The sequence below is a fragment of the Nanorana parkeri genome, unplaced genomic scaffold (assembly GCF_000935625.1).
Source record: "Nanorana parkeri isolate BGI_ZX_2015 unplaced genomic scaffold, ASM93562v1 scaffold159, whole genome shotgun sequence".
In the NCBI taxonomy this organism is placed as follows: domain Eukaryota; kingdom Metazoa; phylum Chordata; class Amphibia; order Anura; family Dicroglossidae; genus Nanorana; species Nanorana parkeri.
In genome coordinates this window covers 2,461,495-2,463,357 of record NW_017306427.1, presented here as the reverse complement: position 1 = coordinate 2,463,357, position 1,863 = coordinate 2,461,495, and the positions used below count along the sequence as shown (strand labels likewise).

At 46.5% G+C, this 1,863-nt stretch overlaps 1 protein-coding gene across 1 annotated transcript in view; it reads left to right on the top strand.

Moving 5' to 3' along the window:
• Positions 1-746, top strand: part of GYPC (glycophorin C (Gerbich blood group)) — a 20,168-nt gene extending 19,422 nt beyond the window's left edge. Inside the window, exon 3 of the mRNA XM_018554458.1 lies at positions 292-746. Coding sequence (XP_018409960.1) covers positions 292-488 — 197 coding nt within the window. The 3' untranslated portion in view covers positions 489-746. The remainder of the gene's footprint in view (positions 1-291) is intronic.
• The last annotated feature ends 1,117 nt before the right edge of the window (positions 747-1,863 follow it).

Here is a 1,863-nt window from a genome sequence, read left to right as displayed (position 1 = left end):
GCACAGCCCACCACAGAGCCTGCACAGCCCACCAGAGAGCCCTAACAGCCCACTATAGAGCCCGCACAGCCCACTATAGAGCCCGCACAGCCCACTATAGAGCCCGCACAGCCCACTATAGAGTCAGCACAGCCCACTATAGAGCCCGCATAGCCCACCACAGAGCCCGCACATGGAAATTCAATATAGAAATGCAGATTTATTTGTAGTCTTTGACCAGAGATCCCCTGTAATGTGAAATATGAGTTGTGCTGAGCAGTGATAATGTCACCTGTTCCTTTCTCTCATTAGGTGTCATTGTCGCTGTGATCGCGGTCCTGGTGATCCTCATCGTGGTGGTGCTCCGTTACAAATACAGACACAATGGAACCTATTTCACCAACGAGGCCAAAGGCACCGAATTCGCCGAGAGCGCCGACGCCGCCCTGAAAAATGACCCGTCGCTGCAGGACTCCGTAGACGAGTCGAAGAAAGAATATTTCATCTGAGAGGACGGAGAATGGTCTCTCCCGCCCCTCTCTGACTTCCCCGTGTTTACATTCGCAAACACTACCGCGTTATATGAAGAGCTACATCAAAGTCCTGTTTCTCAGAACGGGGCCTGTTGAGTCTCAGGGGATCACAGATAATATGCTGGAATATATACCAAAGAAATTGTAAAATTCTGGGCGTGGCGCTGCGAGGCTGATGAATAATTCTGACGCTAAGGCGTTGGCATTGAGGCTTCCGGGCACGACGGCCGAAGAATTCACTTTGAGATGAATGTCTGCATAAGGATGATAAACTTTGTTACTTTATAGAAAAAAGAACATTATTAATGTACATGTTGCAGTCCGTACCGTCATCACTTCTCAATCAGTATATGTTACTTGGGAATTATGAGCCTTCTATGTGATGTGTACTAATGCCACACAATGGAAACTCCAAGCCGACCACTCTACCACTGCAAGTATACAAAGGTGCAGCAACCTACAGCAACCAATCAGCCATCATTGTTTTGTCTTGCTACAGGTCAGCATTAGGGATGAGCTCAGGTTCATTGGCTACATGGTCCTCCTGTCCAATCACCTGCAGATCACCCCACAACTGACCATAACCTAATGCTTGTGCTGACTTCATTGACCTTATATGGTCACATATTGTTATCGACCAAATATAGCCATGTGGTTATGTTAGGTCAATGACATCATTGCATCCCACCCCTTTTTCTTTCTGCTGGCAGGCATTTAAAATAGCCCCTCCCCTGGCTGATATGGGATGTGAGGCTTCTTTTTTTCTAGGGTATGATATAAAACAATAGGGATGAGCTCAGGTTCATTGGCTACAGGCAATCAGCTGCAGGTCAACCGACAGCTGACCATAGACTAAGCGGCGGGATACTTGTGCTGATGTCATTTACCTTATATGGCTACATGGCCATATTAGGTCATTGTTATTGGCCAAATATACCCATGTGGCCATATAAGGTCAATGACATCATTGCATCCCGCCTCTTTTCGTATGTGCAGCTGCTGGTGGGCATTTATTATACCCCCCTCCCCTGGCTGATATGGGATCTGTTGCTTATTTTTTAATGCTAGGGTATGATATAAAATGTAGTATCAGTGACGGGTTGCTACAGGTCAACATTAGGGATGAGCTCAGGTTCATTGGCTACATGCAATCAGCTGCAGGTCACCCCACAGCTGACCATAAACTAAGCAACGGGATACTTGTGCTAATGTCATTGACCTTATATGGTTACATGGCCATATTAGGTCATTGTCATTGGCCAAATATAGCCATGTGGTCATATTAGGTCAATGACATCACTTCATCCCGCCTCTTTTCTTATGTGCAGCTGCTGGCGGACATTTAATATGC